Source organism: Apostichopus japonicus, chromosome 1 (assembly GCF_037975245.1).
Source record: "Apostichopus japonicus isolate 1M-3 chromosome 1, ASM3797524v1, whole genome shotgun sequence".
Lineage (NCBI taxonomy): Eukaryota > Metazoa > Echinodermata > Holothuroidea > Aspidochirotida > Stichopodidae > Apostichopus > Apostichopus japonicus.
The window spans coordinates 10,234,800-10,254,901 of NC_092561.1; the positions used below are offsets into that span (position 1 = coordinate 10,234,800).

At 36.0% G+C, this 20,102-nt stretch overlaps 1 protein-coding gene across 1 annotated transcript in view; it reads right to left on the reverse strand.

Annotated features, from left to right (window-relative positions):
* Positions 1-1,473: 1,473 nt before the first annotated feature.
* LOC139967078 (G1/S-specific cyclin-D2-like) overlaps positions 1,474-20,102 on the reverse strand; it is a 31,841-nt gene continuing 13,212 nt past the window's right edge. Inside the window, exons 4-5 of the mRNA XM_071970796.1 lie at positions 18,991-19,118; positions 1,474-9,682 (exon numbers count right to left, since the gene is read on the reverse strand). Coding sequence (XP_071826897.1) covers positions 9,476-9,682; positions 18,991-19,118 — 335 coding nt within the window. The 3' untranslated portion in view covers positions 1,474-9,475. The remainder of the gene's footprint in view (positions 9,683-18,990; positions 19,119-20,102) is intronic.

Genomic DNA, 20,102 nt, shown 5'->3' on the forward strand with positions numbered 1-20,102 from the left:
TCACACTATCAAATTCACTGCTGATTTTTCTGGACATGGCGTTCACTTTCTGGACACCACCGTGACCCTACAAAATGGTTCACTCAAAACAGACTTGTTCAATAAACCCACGAACAAGCACAACCACCTCTTACCAAGCAGTTGCCATCCACGTCACTGTACCAGAAATATTCCGTACAGTCAAGCGTTGCGCATTCGACGCATTTGCTCCTCTGAAGTCGATTTTGATTCACGCACTAAAGAACTGTCACAACACCTCCTAAACAGACAGTATTTTCGGGGTACTATTGAAAATGCCATCAAAAAGGCTAAAAGCAAACCCCGTACCGAAACATTGACGTACAAAACTCGTCAAACCAGTTCCAAAAGGGTACCATTGGTTACTGAATTCCACCCTGGTCTCCCACCACTGGCTAATATCATTCAGAAGAATTTTCACCTACTTCAAGGCACCGAACGCCTGAAATCAGTATTCCCAGAATTACCTGTCATCGCTTTTAAAAGACCCAGCAACCTACGGGATATCTTAGTTCGGGCATCCTTTCGGGATGACACCCCATTAGGGGAAAGCAAAACAGAAACTACAGGATCATCGCCCTGTACACAAAATTGCAAAACGTGCTTACTTGTCGATTCGACCGGGGCCTTTCAGAGCAACCAAACCAAACGCACGTTCCAAATTCGGCACAAAATTAACTGCCTATCCAAAAATGTCATTTACCTCATCTACTGCAATATTTGTAACTTACAATACATTGGAGAGTCAAAAAACACTCTTAGAATGAGAATGACACAACATAGATCGGCGATCAAAACAAAAAAGATCTACCTACCTGTTGCAAATCACTTCAATCTCCAAAATCATTCAATTGAGAATTTGCGTGTTATTGCCATTGACCAGAACGATTCTTGGACAGATAAATCTAGGAAAGCGAAAGAAAATTTCTGGGAACTAAACCTAAAGACCACGGCACCATTCGGTTTAAACATCAGAAACGATTTGCCGTCCCAGATAAACCAAAACAATTCCTTTACAATTACGACGGAATCGGATTAAAATAATCCGACGCGGATTAAAATAATCCGAATTTCTAATACTTCTGCTCTATTCAGCAGAAATCAGTAAGTCGCTTTGCCTTTACAACCATGCCGACATCTTCTCTATAAAACAGTTTCAATTCCTGCTACTCCTTGTCACTTTCGGTGATCATGCACTGAAGAAGAGCTAGTTTTGCTCGAAAGCTCTGCAAAAACCAAACATTGGCTGTTTTACTTCCAATCACTTACCTAATTCAATTATTGTATCTCACTCGAGATCCATAGCCTTTCTCTAAATGCAGCATAGTTGTTTAACAGTTTTTCCGTTATTCCTATATATATATATATATATATATATATATATATATATATATATTGGTTGCAGGCTATAGGTCTATACATATAAGCAAGAAATGAATAAACAGAGAAAGTATGTTATATTACTTGTTCTCACATTTTTTATTTACCTTTTCTTTTTCAGCCATTACAGTGGAGTGTATCATTCAATAGGCATCTTTTTAATTTTCAAACTTACGCAACCGCACAAACACACACACACACGCACTCTCACAAGCAGTGACTTGGTAAACATCCGTTATATCAAGTACTATTTTACACTCTCAAACAGTCGCTTAAATTTGTTACTAGTTGCATTTTGTGCATTTAAAAATATATCTGTCCTTCCTTAAAACTTGAATTGTTTGTCAAGTCTTAGATGACGAGCTATAACCGATTTGTAATCGATTTATAAAACCACTTCTAACCAAATCTGTGTTATCCACTTGTTTCTTTTCTACTCCAGAAAAAACTGTGACTTTACAAACTAATCTAACCCAATTTCTTAGGAGAAAAGTGCTATATAATACAACTCTTGCTCTCCATAAAATAGAGGTAGTCCAACAAGTAGGTACTGGTGGGTCCAAATTGATCAACATTTGGGTATTGTGAAAATCGACAACACCCTGGCAATCTGTTGATTGATTAATTATAATCAAAGGATAACCATTTTTTCGGCATGAACACTAAGTGGAAACGATTAATACAGGCCACCATGAAAAGACTGCATCACTTTACCCCAACCACTTGCAAGGCTGACCAAGCAAATCGAAAAATGTCACAGGTATGAGTTTGGGCAAAGAATTTTGAAAAGGCACAATCGGTTATGGAAAGTATGTTGATGGCACGCAATATTCAAATTATTACCAATCCCAAGGGCACATGTTACCTGTGTGTTTGTTTTACATATATAACTGCATCAGCCTCTAATAACTATTGAGAATACAGATAACGAAAAGAAAAACATGGTAATGGTACTACCATGACACTGACCCTACCTTCCCCCTCCCCTTCCCAACTGTCTACATGGCAAGCAGACATATATCCACAAGACTTGGCTGTTGAGCACATTTCAACACAACATACATAATGGGACCAAAACATCTGAACTAGGATCAAACTTATCATCATCATACAAGCTTTTATATACCAATAAGTGTGTTTTCTTAATAGCATGATTCTGTCCGGGTACCACCCCAGATGAAGATGACTCATATTTGTCCTCCCTCCCCCTCCCCTGCCTATCCTCCCCCATCCCATCATTGTAATAAAACAATTAGAGGAAGAGAATTTGAAAGGGTTCTGTACCCAGCTTTGCAAGAATTCTCAATGATCACCCTTGAGGGTCAGATCAACAATACAGGGCTCCTGCAACTTACTCTTTCCGATCTAAAAGTAGTAATTCCTACACTTCACAACTGATATTGTTACACTGCCTTATGCTCATTCTGTTTCATTCAGACCAATGCATAAAATACAACATTCTGCTTGCCTATTATGAACTCATACGGCCTGACAAAAATTATACTGTCACCACATAACATGGAAATGTATAGCTTCAATACTTGGCAGATATAGGCCAAAAAGCTAGGCTGATATAGGCTGGTAGTTTAATGTGAGAGTAACAGCTATGTATGATGTTCACAAGTCATTCAAACAGCAAAGCCAAACTGCATAATGTTAAGGGTACGTAAATGCCACATCAGCCAGTTGTAAAATGAAGCAGTAATTCTGACTACAAAATGACAAAAGTAATCAATATTAACGAAGCTTAATTGTTTCATAACTAAAAATTGTTACTCAATTACAAACACACCATTTAGTGCTATGGATACATGCATTAAACTTAAAAACTTGCAACGACAACAACACATGAATATTCAAGATGTATATAAGATAATGCAGGATCACAACAAATTGCTTCAAACCAGACTTGATTACACTTGACGACAAATTGCTTCAAACCAGACTTGATTACATGTAATTACATTATGTTAGGCCATGTACATTTAGCACGGAACTAAAATCACTGAGGCACCTTGTCCAACGTTTTATATAGAAATCTTCCCCTATACCATTAGAAACAGCAATTTGTTGATAAACTTAGGCTAACAAGCCTAACATGATAATGTACCAATACCATTTAACCTAGCAATGACACCATCTTTTATGTTGTAAGGAACAACAATGCATGCATGTTAATCCACCCAAAAGCTACATAAACGTGTAATATCAATTGTCAGAGGGTTACATTGAAAATGAGAAAACATGAAAGATTACCTAATTAATCCAATTCTTGGTGTATGCATCCTCACGTAATCAAAATTTGATAAAAACAGAACGTTGTCATCACATCCAAAAATCAACCATGTTGATTCCAGGATGGATTGAAATGATGTTACAGCATTCTTTTCTTCTTCTTCTTTTTTTTTCTTTTTCTTTTTATTTGTTGTAATAAAAGGAATGTTACTGATATTTTACTTAAGGCTATTCACTAAATGTGGAAGACATTCAAATGTATTTCTGTACTGTTTTTAACTCGACATGGAGCGTTATTGATCAACTTTAAGCTGTCACAGGTCAAAATATGTTATCAAAATTTCATTGTTTTTTTTTCTTATCGTAATTACTCTTTAATATCAAAATTTATTGTACAATAAAAAGATTAACTTTAAAGCAACATAGTGACCTATTTTACATTAGAAACCCCAATGGAATATTTGGTGACAGTTGTTATCTGACATACAACAAAAAAAACATGTCGAGGGGGGGGGGAAGGGGGTGTCTGTACGAATTTTCATACTCACACTGTAAACTGTACAGTAAGATCTATGTTATAAAAATATCCACTTCAGTGTGAAAATGTTTTAAGTATCACATATAGGTAAGTCACCAAACTACCAATGGGCAAAAAAAAAATTTTTTTGTTGCTTCAATCTTGTACAAACTCAGTAAATAGTTTATATCATAACTAACTTCTCACAGTTAACTACCAGTCTGTGCTTCAAATCAGTGAATTGAGTTTCTTAAATTCTTAACATATAATCCTTTAAAAGCCTATATGCAACTTTTAATTAAAAAAAAACCAAAAAACAAAATGGTGGCTAACACCACTGAACATAGGAGGCTTTAACTGCATGAAGATGTAAAGATAGAAACACACGGAAAAAAAAAACAAAAAAAAAACAGGCAACTTGGAGAGCCCGACGCGTATTTCTGGCATTTGTAGTGAAACAACGTACACACCCTACTGAAAGCAGCACCTCCAATGCACGAAACCAGAGGAATATGTGTATTCATATTTGTTTTGGATTAACTTAGAGCAAGCAAACTGAAAAGCACTCACTTTTGATAAGGCACAGAAGACACAGATTTATCGTGATGTCCAAACATTCACACATGTGAGCATAAGCAACCGACAAGTACAGCATCTGTATCACCCCTTATGCGTAAATATTCATTAAACATATTACATATGCAAGACCAATATGTAAAATGTATACGACCGACCAAAAACTGACTGCACAAATTTTGAAATAAATGGATAGAACCTAAATATTTTATGAATTGAAAAACTTTATTTACAAAACAGTACTGGTATTTTAAAAGTACACAACAAACATATTTTTTGGAATTTTTTCTCTCTTTGTTTTTTGTTTTTGTTTGTTTAATCTTTAGACTTTTTACAAAATATTTTTTAAACACCTTGAAAAAAAAGGAACAACTAATCACTGAGGTAATGTGTAATAGATAGAAGTTATGCTCATCTCACAACCACATTTACTCAACCCATTTTATATCTTCAACAATTTATTGGATTAACTTCATCAAGGGCAAACAACAATGAAAAATCCATCTGCCTATAACAGGAAACAAAAATTACTCTGTACCACCCACTTACTCCTATAGAACTGAATGACCAGACTTTTTGAAGAGAAAATCCTTCATCAAAGTCACCTACCTGGTCTGGAAATATGAGACGAATTCAGACTTTGAAATTTTTTGACTCAATAATCATAATGAAAAAAAAACAAAGAAAAAAACAAGTACTAAGAGGTAACATTTCCTGAAACTTAAAATTACAATATTATTTCAAAAGGAAACCTAATTCCAATTTTTTAGAATTTTTTTTTTTTTTTTACGTTTAATCGAACAAATTTAAACTGATATTCAGGTAGACGAGTTTTGAAGCAAAAATTCCAAGCAAATTTTTCTTCTCAAATTTCAAAATGGATTATTGCATAACCACACATTGATTGAAAGGCACATCTAAGATTGCTTTTCATAAACTTTGAGTAAGACATTTAAGTAGTTGAAAAGCACATCCACCATCACAAAACCTAATGCAATGTTCTGTATTAATACTAATATGTCTTATCACCCTTGTATGCAAATTAGCATATTAGTGACAAAACCATACAGAAACAACCCGCTCTTTTAATTGCTTTTCCTAACTATCATAATTCCGACATTTCTTCCGATATCTTAAAACCCACATATCTTTTTAACGCTATGACTATGCTTACAAATTTACATTTGTTATTTCTTTCCCAAATATGTTCCTTCCTTCTTCTTTTTGGGGATTTTATTTTATTGTTCAATTCATAAAACCAGAAAGGCCAAAAAAGCTTCAATTCATTTATGTAAAACGAGAACAGTTTAATACCTAGAATATGGATATATCAACATATTACGAAACTAGTTTTCAACCCCGAATAAATTGGGCAAATTCGGTAATTTAAGGCTGGTTTTCGTTTTATTTTCTCTCTTTTTTTTTTTTGTACAATATCATTTTCCTACTTCTTTTTTTTTTGTATGAATCTTACAATCAAGGACACCCTTCATCTCCTTTTGATATAAAAATGTAAAAATAAAAATTAGAAGATAAAATCTTTACAGCTTAAATATTTCTCTGTAATTTGAAAAATTAAATCTTAATAACCTAGTTTCTCGACACTCAATTGGAAAAATGCATAACTACTTATGGACAAAAACAAACTTTTTTTTCTCTCTCTCTTTTTCTTCAGTTCTTTAAAAGGTTCACAACATTTTTTTGAATAATTTTCTATTATCTTTTCCATTTTTCTGCTTTTATTTTCTTTTTTTTTAATGGTTAACTGTATATACCATACAGCTAGTCTGCTAGTGCAATTAAAAATATTTTGAAGAAGCTGATATGCGCCAATACGGAGATTGACAGGGTTATGCTGAGATGACAAATTAGTTGACAACAAAAAGAGACATCTTCTTCCATTTTGTACAAAGTAGGAAGCATGATAACATGGAAGTGTTTGTTCTGGCAATTCTAAATATCGGTTAATTATGACAGGGTTACCTTAAAATTAACTAGCTTATAGCTTTGACTGCATCCGTACGGATTACAAGACATGCTTTAACAGTTGTGCACTTGGACTAGCTTTTACATCCACCTATTAACAGAGATGACAGACTAAGTTGATAACAAAAGCCTTTAGAGACTTCACAACAGTTATGCTTAGGCTACAGAATTTCCATGTAGCTTAAGTGTATTAGGCTACCAGTTCTGCCAATCTACAGTGTTGAAAAAAAAACAGATGTTTGGTCCTTACACAATTTGTCTATAGTTTGTTAAAACAGTAAGGAGGTATTTTACTAAACGAGATTTTCTGTCACACAAACATTGACCAAACATTTGAGGTTATACTCCACAAACTGTGAAGTTAAAACCGATACCCTTTTACAATTATTACCAAATGAGTTGCTAGCTACCACTCTTTCTAATCTGCAAATTCTTCATTTTTTTTTCTTTCTCTCTTTAATTCTTTACAACCCATTCTTGAGGTAGCTGAAAATAGAAGTTACTGTTTCAGGAGCAAAATAAATCACTCCATCTTGTTTTTTCCTTTCCTTCTTTTTAAAGCAACATTTTGCATTTGTCAAACGTTTTACTTTATAATGCAACTCATTAACACAATAACCTACTACTCAACAGTCATTCAACTCAACAACAAATTAGTTAGCATTCCACTCATTTCTTTTTTTTTCTTTTATGCTAATAATATCTTGGAATATTTCATCCTTGAATGTAAAAAAAAAAAAAACTCTCTTAGACTTGATTGACTGATAAAATTGCGAAAAAATGCAGTAACAAATATGCAAAATGCTGCTTAAATGGTGTTCATGAGAATTTGAGGTGTTTTCTTTCCATACAATATTGCTTAGACTTGTCTCTACACTAGTTATACATATCTGCACATTTATGCAGTAAAAATTCTCTGTAAGTTTTCTGTTTTAAAATCTTAAAAGCAATTTCTTTTTTAACCATTTACTTATAAAACATCAGTGACTTTTCCCAACTATCATCTTTTGCCACTAATATTTAAATGCATTTTTGTTGTTTATTTCATTATTATAAGTCAGTACTTAAAAGAGGCACTTCTATAAAAAGACTTCCCAAGGTTTAATGCATTCTGCCACCATTTACTAAAAAACAGTTGTATATTTATATTTTTCTTCTTTTCTTTTTTCCAACCAAAATTACATTTCGATAAGGCACCATTGGTAGTTGATTATTTTTTTATATCTTTCTTTTTCACATTCAATTGGTGTTACAAGGCCTGGTCTGGCAAGGACTATGCATTTGTCAAATTGTTACTTTTCACCATTAATCCCCTTCCCATCACCAAGTGGTTAATAAATGAATAAATATCTAGCCCCATCTATAATACCCCTTTTCCCTTCCTTCACCACCAGCTGTCTAGAGAAGACTATAGAAGTGCAAAATAAAAACTAAATATGTGGGAATGAATAATTAGTTACCTAGGGAACTGTACATTACAAGGACTGTTATTCACACTTGATTTATTAATCTAAAAACAGCCAATTTGGTCTCTCTTTTGAAAAATTTCATACTGTTTCTCGTTTATGATGTTAATATGCAGCTCATTTGTATGCTAAAAACACTGGTTTGATATCATAGAAAGAATTATCAAGGTTTATATACCAACATAAAAGTAACTAGTTTTTTCTACTTTCACAAATATCAAACAAGACATTGATTTTAGATGCAAGCTTCCTTAACATCCTTTTAATAAGTCAAGTTTAAGCTCGGGACATGTGTTACCAAATGTTTGAATCTCTCCTCAGATCTGTCTAGATCGGGAGGGAAGTGGCATCACACGATCACATCTACTCTAGTGTGGTATCTGGAAAAATGTTTGGATGTTCTATTGCACAATATATTCTTCTTAATCCCTATACCCACACACAACGATTGATAGAAAATGCCAAACGTTTCACGACGATTTTGCTGGCACAGTCTAATGATGAGCAGTAATGAAACAATAGTATGTGACACACCCACACACAAGCTGCATATAGCCATGTTAGTTTACCACCAGTTCTAATTATTGATGAAGCCACAAGTTAGTCAAAGTAAAGAGAGTAGAAATATGTAGAGAAGTTAATGATCTTACTTTTTTTTGTTTGGAGGTTCAAGCCTAAACTTTATCCAATCGCAGCTGCTCTCTTGGTAGGGGATATGACATGGTGGATACTGTTGTATATCTTAGTAAGTTAAAGGGGTTGTTGATAACCCTGACTGGTCGAGAAGGTACCTAGTTAAACCAGGTCATCAGAAACAATGAACCCACAATTCAGGCACTTCTTTTTTTAGTAAATAGTTGTTGACTTTAATGTCAATCAGTCAGAATTTTGATGTTTATGAAGAAGGGGGAAAAAAATCAAACAAGTGAAGATGAACCCACTGTGAACTACAAATAAAAAAAAAAAGACTTGTTCATATCTTAATTGTGATAGCAATTTTTGAATCACAAAATTTCAAGTGCTTTTTAACTCTGTCTTCTCAGAGCTGTTCATCTTTTGATTGACTTGAGATTTTTCTTTACACTCTTAGAAATATAATGATAAGCTAACTCTCGACAGAAGAGGTGCTTCACAAATAAATCATTCTGAAGGTACAGTCAAATTGAACCATTACAGAAACAGCCCCACCCCCCCTGCCCCCCAACTCATATCTCACTACCAATTTCCTAACATCAGAATCCTTTCCATGAAAACACAAAGTGCTAGTTTGAACACAGTCCAAGTTCCAAACCGTAAGCTAGCAGGAAGATATAACCGGCACCTGACTGGTGATGAACATATCCACCTCTCGAACATCTGTGGGTGTCGTCGGGAGATGTTCCATGTCCTTGTCTCCAGACATCCCAGTTGTATGTTTCTGGGTCATCTGCTCCTCTTCTGCTTCAGGTTCCGTTAGAGATCGTGCCATGGATAAAATCTTCTTGCGGCATTCACGAAGGTATTCCTGATGGACGAATGAACAGAGGTAAGAGTGTAAGAACAAATTTAATGTACTGACAAATCACCTCAACCAAATCCAACCCTTACCCTAGAGATATGCCATACTTTTTTTTCTCCAAACCATATTATTCCTATCTTACGCAGACCCTAATCGGCGGATCCCAATGATTAGGGATAGATAGTTTGTGAAAGTGTTCCACCATTGCCACAGTGAATGTTCTTTTACCTGCCACCACAATATCACTCCCCTTACACGATGACGTAACCCTCTCCCCCCGCTACTGCATTCGTTAAAGTGCAAATACAGGTGAACTGAACTAACCTAGAGAAATCTGAAGCAGACGGTCTAAACAAACATGAATTGAACGGCCACATGTGCTGAACCTGGAATTAAGCTACAATACAGCTCCTTGGATTTTCTCCCAAGCAATTTTGAGGTGGGAGGGGAGGGGGGGGGTGATATATGTTTTATGTCTAATAACATTGGTCAAGAAGTGTTCTTCCACTGTATCTTTCCATTTACAGCAGTTTGGCTAGCTTTTGCACAACATTTTGATCATCAACACCAGATAATTATAAATTGCCTACAATTTTTGGTTCTGTAGTCACTGCTGATACTAATTCATACAACACGAAAAAAAGCATTAAATTCCAGTGCATTTATATAGCCAGTACTCTGCGCATGGGTCTGTGCGATGCATATGAAAACTTGTTCACGCTAGAATAACTGCAACGCATAGAAATGGTGTGCATGCATAGCAGCAGAAAGCACTAACTTTTCGTACCAGTAAAAAAGTACAACCACCAATCAGGGAACCAACGTATGGCATAGGAATCCCTATGTGCTGTGAGATTTTTAAAGCTCTGACGAAGTTCACTTATGCATGCATGCATGTACACTGAGCTGTGACCACACCCAATTGACAGAACTGTACAGTACACTATATAATTCTAGAAAACACATGTTTGCATTTTCTGGGGGTGTGGGTTTTTTTTGTTTTGTTTTTATTTCTTGTTGGTCTAAATCTTGCAGAACATTACAAACATTAAGTGGGGGTGTTATCTCTGCCCACGTAGCATGACCAAAAAACTGCATGTTTGCTCAAAGCATGCAAAAAGACACACACAAATTATACACATGCACAGACACCACTTATAATGTCCGAGATGATTTTAGAGTCAAAATGAGATACAGTTAGTTAAGCTTTGGTAAACCTTTGATCGACAGGAATTAATAAACATTTGAAATTATAAGCAATTGATGAAAGTGGAAGGTATGGCATGGCATCTTATGAGATTTTTAAGAGTTGGTCCTTGCGCATGTATTATTTATATACATAAAAGTACTCGTAATATACCAGTACATTCCTGGTGATCGGACAACTCCAAGAATTGCAGTTTAGAGTGGTCGATCATGCACTTACTGAAAGTGGAACAACGATCAAACCATCTTCACTTCTGAATTGACAATTATTCTAGATTTTGTTTTTTTTATCTAGAAATAAATTGGAAGAGTAACGACCTCCAAGCAATTAGTTCACAGTACTTTTAAAGATCTTAATTTTTTATGAACATTAATTATTGACAGATTAACTACATGACTTATTTATGACAACATAAAGACATTTACAGTATGGCTAAGTATTAAATGATTATGTAACCAGGGAGTTTCCATAACAACTCCCTGATGTAACCAGGGAGCTGCTACTCTGCAACTCCCTGATGTAACTAAGTATCCTTAGAGTGCAGTGTTTAAACCTCAACAGAAACACCTCAGGGGTAAGTATAAGCACCATCACTTGTCTTTTTCTTGATTTCAAATGATTACTTGTGGCCCTACACTACGGTACCCTGTAGTATATAATAACTGTGTGTTGTACATCGCGGACAGACATTTGGAGAGAACAAACAAGCCTGGGAAAAAATTTCCACAGAAGGCTAACTGAAGTATGTGTGCCCTCAAGCTAGTGGGATATAAAAAATGAACAGTTATATTAGATAGAAATAACATGCAAGTAGAAATGTTTTATGTCAGGTCTATCGTCATGTTATACAGAGATGTAAACCCTTCAAGAATCCTGTGAAAATATTACAAAGAACTGAAATCCTTCCCCTCCATTAAACCATGCAGGCAAGGAGAAAGGAAAGATTTTGTTTAGCAGGGCTGCAAAATTATGAAAAAGGGTTTTACCAAAAAAAAAAAAAAAAGACAAGACCAATTTTAGAATTGACTGATCGAGTACATGGTTAAGAAGTTCAACTGCTGTTGCTAGCAAATGCTGGCATTTTCTTCAGACCAGTTTTAAGGTCTGAACGTAAACTTCTTACACCACTCAGCTACACAAGAGCTAATTATATGTACAGATTGCTATGAATATTAAATGAGAGTTCATGAATGTGCTTCCAGCAGACTTAATTGAACAAGTCAACACAACCTACTAAAACTTTGGTTATGAAGGAAGAGAGCATTCAGGGACGAAAAACATTGATAGATCAATGCGGGTGGGGTCCTAAATGAAAACGGGTCAAAAAGATGAACTTTCATTCCCTATCACAAAACTAGATATTGTTGCCTCTTCAGACTATTCATCGTCCTTAAGATGTAAATAAAGTCCAACAAATCATTTCATCATTTCATTTCATTTGTGACCCTAATGAGAATATCTAATAATTACTTGTGCAGAAAAAACCAAGACCAGACAAGAAGAATATTTCAAGAAAGACATCCCAATCACCATAGTTACGGTAGAGTTGTTACTAGTCTAATGTCTGCATGGTAACAACGAATTAAACTCAAGGCCAAAGACCTACAGTAAAAAGATAAAATGACAAACTTAACATTCACTTGTACTTTCTTTTTCTTTCTTTTTTAATCCGAGCAGTAACCTAAGTGGTTTGTGGTTGGACTAAACTGCAAAATGCTGGTATCTCAGCCCAGTTGCCTAGCATTGTAGCCATTGTTTTGTATTGATAAAGTAATTTACATACTAGTCAAAGGTATCTATGGATGCCTCCAAGGCTTCCCAAGCTGAGTGGCAAGCTCCATCCCCACCCTGCCCTATCCCCACCCTGTCCCATCCCCGCTCTGGCCAAGCCCCATCCCCAATCTGCCCCATTCCCACCCTGGCCAAGCCCCATCCATACCCTGCCCTGAACCTTAGAGGTAGAGCTATTGGAGAATTTTCAGAATTTTTTTGTTGGCTCAAAAAGTTGGAGCTGAAAATAGAACATGTCTTAATCTCTTCTGCAGTGTGAATGTAACCCAAGCATTCTCCTATCAGGGCACTGGACAGACACAGAGAATTAAGGCTCCGAAATTGAGATCTCGGCAAACAAAACATACATACCGCCCCGTTCACAAGGAAATGCAACCAATCACTTGTATATGCAACCTTGTAGTTTGAACCAATTCCAACCTGATGAAGGGGGTGTCCTCCGTGATTGGTACATGCAGGTATTTTCTGTTATACTTTCATGAACCAATAAACCATCAGCATGCGGAACCTGCAGTAGTATAACAACTGTTATAGCCCCCAGGAGCTACTTTACCTGACATGTTCTTGCCAATGTTTTTGGGTATTTTTTTTTTTTTTTTTTTGCCCTCTTGGGCAAACATGTAATGACATGAATTTTTGGCAGAATTGAAGTAAGCTAGTGTTGCACATTGTGTTAAAGTTTACACAACAACACAGGCAGCTGCTTTAATGTTACAGAAGAACTGTTGCACTATCTTTTTCAAAATTATGTCTCCAGGCCAACAAAACTTTTTTCTAGGATAATTTTTTTGTTTTATGTCCTCGAGGCCTCTGAGTATCTCATGATCTACAAATTAGTGAAATACCCTCTGACAATCATAATTTGTTCGAAATGATTATTTGCCATGCACTCCTTTGACCATGGCACAAACAGAATACCATGGTTTATGATCTGGGGGGGGGGGCTGTCATGGACAATTATGGTCCCAGGTTGAGGAGTTATACCCCTCAAGGAACATTGAAAGTACATACGTTATGTTATAATTCAACTTTCTCTTTCGAGTATTAAAAGAATTGAGAGAATTACGATGATAAAGATAACATACCTAATTACTATTGACTACATAATCCACTGCTAGTTAGCTAGTATGGTGTATAACAATTATCCAACTAGAAGAAGCTATACCTAAGGCAAGACAATAGGCTAGAATTATATGCTAGACAAATCAGATACAGTACCTATTGCTTTAAGATATAAAGTTGATAATTTAATTTTGGAAAAAATTCAGATTTTCTCAAATGTTTGTATAATGGGGGGGGGGGCACAACTTGGTGTTCCTTGACACTGGGTGGCATATTTGTGGCCATCTCGCAATATACTATATAAAACGTTGATTATAAGCAACAACAATGCAGTTTAAGAAATATTCCACAGGTCTGGATTTTCAAGCTGTTTTTTCCACTGCTCTTCTTCTGACAACCTTGGCAGCTTAGCATAGAGAAGGACAACAACAACATATCCTTGTCATAATACGGATAGTCGGATACCATTTGATAGATGCAATAAATACCTTTTTAAATCTTTAACTGAATAAAGTGGGGGGGGACACATTTTGCCCCACTAAGAAATTGTCCTTTGTTGTAAGTCACCTGTAAAGAATTATAATACATATAGCATCTGTAAGTGATTTCAAATCAATTTCCAACTGGACCAAGGAATCTCCTGTCAGGTACAAAAATGCAGCACATTCATCTTCCTTTGTTAGTTCTTTTATTTTTTTTCCCCCCATTTCCTCTGCGATGGATATTACACCAAAACTGCATCTATAAAACCATTAAATTTTTGTCTCTAAAGACTTCCAAAAAAAAAGGAGAGCCAAGGACCACCAGATACTCTCAAATCTCAAATGGAACAGATTCAATAAAACTGTTGTAAATATTTTACTTCAGCCAGCCCTCTGAGCAATTTACCGAGACCAATTTTCCAATTTTTTTCTTGATTCATAACTTCTTCAAAGTTTTGTGTAGAGCCTCTCTCTCTCCCCAAGGGCTCTATCCAAATTCTTCAATTTGGTTATTTCAGCTGCCCATAACTTTAAACAGTTCTCCTAGCCTCACAGACAAGAAATAAAGCGACTGAGTCCTGATATCTACTGAAGGTAAATAGTATCCCCTACATGCTCTTACGGTGAGGCCCTATGTTATATACAGTAAAGAGTCTGAGGGTTACTGAAAAAAAACTAGAGATTTATGTAGAAAAGGAACAGGGATTTGTAACAGTAATAAAGCAACCAGATCTACAACATGTAGCCTACATGTAACCTACAACGTGTAGCCTACTTGATCTGGATAAAATCTGAATTCTACACTGAACCTACAAAGTGATCTGAAGATGTGTGCTTGCTTAATTTAAGTATCATGACAACTTGTGTAAATTGTTCATTCCATAACAGCTAACCTATAAGTTATGCCTTTGCCTGAATTTCTTAAAATGGCATGCTGCCCTCTATTAGTGCTGGTTCATACACAGTTTAACAAGTTGCTCCCTTCAAGCTACAGTACCACCTTGCCTATCTCCTCCTCGATTGTCATTCCCTTCCCCAACCACTCCACCTTCCATGTTGTAGCGGCACTTCATTGCTACTGGTTAACGTGAGATGAAGCTATTTAACCTTTTAGCGAGTGTTAGGTTTACCATAAGAATATGACACTGCTGATAATCACAGAGGTGAATTTAATGGCATCACAAACAGCTAGACTATTTAAATTTGACAAGGTTTACTGTAGCTCAGGCTGAAGTTCAAATGGTTTAAATATCTTATCTGGGTTTTCCTATTAGCTTAATCAATTGTGAGAATAAAAAGAGAAGGCTGGGTGGGATGCACTGACCCACTTTGTAGGAAGTCATGAAGAAGGGGTGGTGGTGGTGGTGGTGGTGGGTGGGGGGGGAAGGACTGAATGGTTGAAAATTAAGAATAGCCAGCTAGTATGAACCGCATGTTGCAGAAAAACTACATCATCTGCTGTGACTTGACCCAAATCAACGGTTCCATGATCATTATTATTTTTTGTTACTATTGATGCCCAACTGCACAGTGTTGACCCACAACGGCGATCAACACTGTAGTACAGTGTGGAATGTCGATATAGAAGTCTACAGAGTAATTGCCGGTTGTAATAATTCTACCAGCACCTTTCCACTCCCAACCTGCGTTATAGTCTAGGTATACAGTACATGTAGATGTACTTTTCGAAGGTTACTTGAACACCCACCCTTCTATGATACTTTTAAAGGATGAGTCTCATTATAAAGTGTGAATTTATTTTTGTGGACGTTTTGTACAGATTTCCCCCAAAAAGGAGGGCAAAATTTATGACCTCCATTTGCCACGACATGTTGAGAATGGAATCAAATTAATTAAACCTGCTGATTAACGTTCAATGAGTGGAAAACATCTAGGAGGGGTGTGTAGTAGTTCGATAGATTGCTATCATCACTCTGCACATTGGTATAAACTGCCAACCTAAAGCCAAAAAAAAACCTGCTTGAAGATAACTATATACAGAACCAGTACTCATATGTGTGCTTTCAAATTGTGTCGTGCAAACTATACCTGCATATATTTTCTGACGGTAACACAAACTATTTCAAGTCGTAGATAGGGCAGACTGAACTAATAAACCCATTTGTGTCTTTGCTGCTAGGACACACTTGTTTCCTTTCAAAATATATTTTAATGTAACAAAAAAGAGGGGGTGGGGGAAGAACATGATCATGAGAAGAAAGCAGCCACTTTAATATAAGAAAGTGATAATTGGGTGTGCTATAGTAACAAAATCGGCCTCTTAACAAACCTAGCCCATCATTAAAAGTTGAGCTTAAAACACATGATTAAATTTGCAGATGGCAAAGTATTCTAAAAAGCGAATGGAAATATGATTTCAATTTAACTCTCTTTGTGACCTACGTTTGAAAAATGTATTCTTAATTTAGTTCCCTAGCAACTTTAATTACTGCTACTTGTTGCTCTCTCCTTACCCCTCCTCCCCTCACAGAACCCCACCATCCAACCCCCCCCCCCACCCCCTCTGCAATGTGTCTCTTCTTCTTAAATCCCAAAGAAATTCAAAGCATAACTTTAAACATTTCATGCCTTGAATCACCACCTCTTTCTCTATGAAACAACCCTTCTACAGAATGGATGAGGAGGCATGAGCCCTGTTCATCAACTTGAACTAGATTTGTAAGAGTGGAATTCACCCACCTTGAAGGTCACTACAAGGTCACACCAGGTCACAGGGTCAACTACAGCATTCCTGGTAATATCCTTTTGCTGAGGCCAATAAAGGGGCAAATATATTTCTATCTACCATTTTGGAGAGTTTTTTTATAACCAAATAAGGAAATATATACTCAAAAATATAGTTAGAGTAACATCTGTTGTCTAGTCTTGAAGAGTGACAGTTTTTCCTTTAATATTTCTCCCTTCTCTTGCCCATTTTTTTTTTTGATTTTCAGATTTAACAAACTGCAGTCTTGACTTAAAAAAAAAGAGTTTACAATTTTTCTTTTGAAGTCTTCACCTGCACTTTCTTAGAGATAAGAAAACAAACATTTTTAAGATACACTTTTCTTCTACATTAATATGGGCTTTTATGTGTGCCGGGCAAGACAACCTATATGGAAGAATCCACAAGTATGTAAATCATATCTAACATACACAATTATTTCACTTGAGACAAATGACCAATGGTCAAGCTCACTGTAAAGTTATTAGTTTTAATGTCTTATCTATGGCTCACTCATATAAGTCACAGTACCGCACATGCAGGATCTGTTGGGAACTTTCTTTCCCATGTTCTTCAAATATGACTGGAGATTAATCTGTATCTAGAAATGGCAATTTAAACTGAGTCGTTAGTTCCAGTAAGTGTCATCTTTGGTGGTCTCCAACTAGTAGCTAGTTAACCCTTTATAAGAAATAAGAACATTCATGCACACACCATGTACAATATTTTGTGTCCAAACACAGCAGGAACCATATTTTGTGTTCGTTCATACAGAGCAGGAACAGTGTTTCGTGTTTATGCATGGCTACGGTAGGAGCTATATTTTGTGGGTATCCATGGGCAGGAATAATATTTTATGTACTTGCCAAACACAGCAGGAACAATATTTGTGTTCATGCAAATTAGGGAGACATAACTTTCCAAATTACCCAGCAAGCTGCAGCTTTAACCTTCCAGAGGTATGTATCATTCATGATGATGAAGTGGCCAGACAGCTAAAATTCCAACACCACAAGCTATTTCAATCATGTGACACTTATCACCATGCCAACCCCACAAAAACAAACTTCCTTTTTCTAATCACAGACAAAGCCCATCTGTTCTGGTGCTATAAAACTTTACACCAAAAAAAAAAACCCAAACAAGACTTAAATCCCCTGCAAGGGCCAGATTTTGGCTCTACACATTACTGCTTGGAGAGAGATCAGTTTTGTGACAGGAGTCAAACCACAACTATCAGTGGAAAAGACACTAAAAATGCTCTAGGAGCCTATGGGAACCAACAAAATATGTGCAGTTGCCTACTTTTATTAAAATTTTAAAACCCTGTACCTATAAAATGTTACAAAACTTTTCAATGGACAAAGGACTTAGCTTATTCAAAGGCAATGTCAACCACAACATTTTTTTTTTTTTTTTTTTTTGGCATTCCAACTGAAATTATCCATAACCATATGAAAACCATGATCTGCCATACACAGAATTGTCTGTCAGTTGAATACAGACTCACATTAAATTAAGCTCAAGTTACAAAGATAATCTTGAGACCAAGTTGTATGTATCCACTTCATAAGATCTCACAAGTAAATTAAACAGAAACAAAACGGTGAACAAGAGACATCGTAAGAGCTATGGGGAAAACCCCGAAGTGATCAAGTTTTTGAAGGAAGCAAACTCAACATACAAATTATATGGCCGCCCTTAATAAAACAAGACAGACATCATGGGTATAATAATAAATCAGCTCCATGATACATTACATGTACATGCTTCATTACATGTTAATGTATTCAAGTTGATCGCATGATTTATTTAAGCTTTCACGTTCTCAAAAGGAACATCTTCCCCTCTGCTAAGTTCTAACCCCTACCAAACCCTCACCCCCCCCCCCTTCCTCCTCTCAATTCACACTTCCACCTTTCTTCCATATGAAGTTTCAATATCGAAGATATTCCTAGCATAAGTTGGGAGTGAACAACATTAACCAAATAAAAGAAAAAAGGTAATGTAATAATAAAAATAGTTGAAATTAATGAATTACACTTACTACTTCAATGTGTGTAATATGATGTAATCTTTCCGTTAAATCTGGGATGGAAAACCTTAGATGAACTGCTGATGCTGATATACTACTGGCAGCTAGGGTTGACGGTGTGCTCATTGCAAAATTAAATTCTGGATTCAAATAGAAAAGGGAAAGAAAAGAACAATATTTATACAGTTAATATTAGCAGCAAGAAGACAGTAATAGAATTACACAGTAAATCATCCTACGGATAGGCAACATTATTCACACAATCTCTATATCCATTTCAAATTATGTTCCAAACAACTTAGACACATGAATACTAATCAGATATTAATGAAAAACTGGTGAGATACAGCTGCTTTATGTTTGGAGAAAAAAACAAAAACAAATCCAAAGATTTGAACTTTTAAAACAAATTGCAACCTGGGGTCATAAGACTATATGAATTCCCCTTGTTTAAATGCATAGTACCTTGAATGCATTTTATTGTTGTACAATTCGATTGAACGCAGGCATGGCATGTCTGAAAAAAAAAGAATTAGGCCCTGCATGCAAGTTTAAATAGTTATCTATCCTTTACTTCACACTTAGATAGGTCAAAAACGTTTGAGACTTTGGATATTAGTCGGTTCCCACGCTTCAGTTCAGTGACTTCACATAATTCCTGAGCATAACTCTATGGAACTCATCCATAAGCCTACAATACCCTTTCCTGTCTATTGTTTCCACACCATTGTTTGAATTAATCAGACTGGACAATTAACACAATACACACTAGATGTCCCCCCCCCCCACTTTTTTTTTTAACTAAAAGAAGTATGAATTGGCATTTCATTACCATTTAACTTGTACACATACAGGTAACTTCCTTATAACCATCACATAACTTGTACAGTACCTTTGCCATGGCCACAAGGCAGAACCCACAATAGGAAGGTCCCAGGTTGTCCTCCCTTAACCATATCCTTTCTCTCCCCCCCCCCTCCTCCACTCCCACCCCTGCAAGGAGCTCAAGTTTTTCACATCACTACAGCCTAATTGATGAATCTGTCAAACTTACATTCCCTTTCTCTGGCCAGAAATTTCAAGATCTTTGTAAATATAAAGAACAGCCATCATGTGAGCCATGA